Genomic DNA, 610 nt, shown 5'->3' on the forward strand with positions numbered 1-610 from the left:
GTTCCTCCTGCGGGGAGAGGGGGTTCAGGCATGGGGAGGGGGCTGCCTGACCTCTGCCCGCACAGGCAGGGGTCCCTGCCTGCCCTGGCCCCGTGCACTGCGCGGAGTCCTTGCCTGCTCCTGTAGCTGCGGCCCCATCTTCTCCTCCCAGCAACGGATGCGTTGGGAGAGCTCTGTCTCCTGCGCGTACTTCTGAGAGTTGGCGATGAACAGCTCCTGTGGGGAATCAGGGCATGGTTTGGGTGGGAAGGGACCGTTAAAGGCCATTGAGTCTCCCCCCTGCCTGGGCAGGGCCACCTCCCCCCAGCCCAGGTTGCTCTGAGCCCCGTCCAACCTGGCCTTGAACACCTCCAGGGATGGGGCAGCCACAGCTTCTCAGGGCAACCTGCACCGGGGGCTCATCACCCTCACGGCCAAGAATTTCTTCCTCAGATCTACATCTTCATCTCCCCTCTGTCAGTGTCAAACCGCTCCCCCCCGTCCCACGGCTCCCCTCCCTGATGCAGAGTCCCCCCCAGCTCTCCTGGAGCCCCTTTAGGCACTGGAAGGGGCTCGAAGGTCTCCCCAGAGCCTTCTCTTCTCCAGGCACCCCAACTCCCCTGCCACCCAC

General features: G+C 64.6%; 1 protein-coding gene across 1 annotated transcript in view; it reads right to left on the reverse strand.

Moving 5' to 3' along the window:
* Window positions 1–610, reverse strand: part of NCAPH2 (non-SMC condensin II complex, subunit H2) — a 16,582-nt gene that overhangs the window by 206 nt on the left and 15,766 nt on the right. Inside the window, exon 17 of the mRNA XM_009886311.1 lies at window positions 115–216. Within this exon, the coding sequence (XP_009884613.1) occupies window positions 115–216 (102 nt within the window). The remainder of the gene's footprint in view (window positions 1–114; window positions 217–610) is intronic.

Source organism: Charadrius vociferus, unplaced genomic scaffold, assembly GCF_000708025.1.
Source record: "Charadrius vociferus isolate BGI_N301 unplaced genomic scaffold, ASM70802v2 scaffold2695, whole genome shotgun sequence".
NCBI classification, from domain to species: Eukaryota; Metazoa; Chordata; class Aves; order Charadriiformes; family Charadriidae; genus Charadrius; species Charadrius vociferus.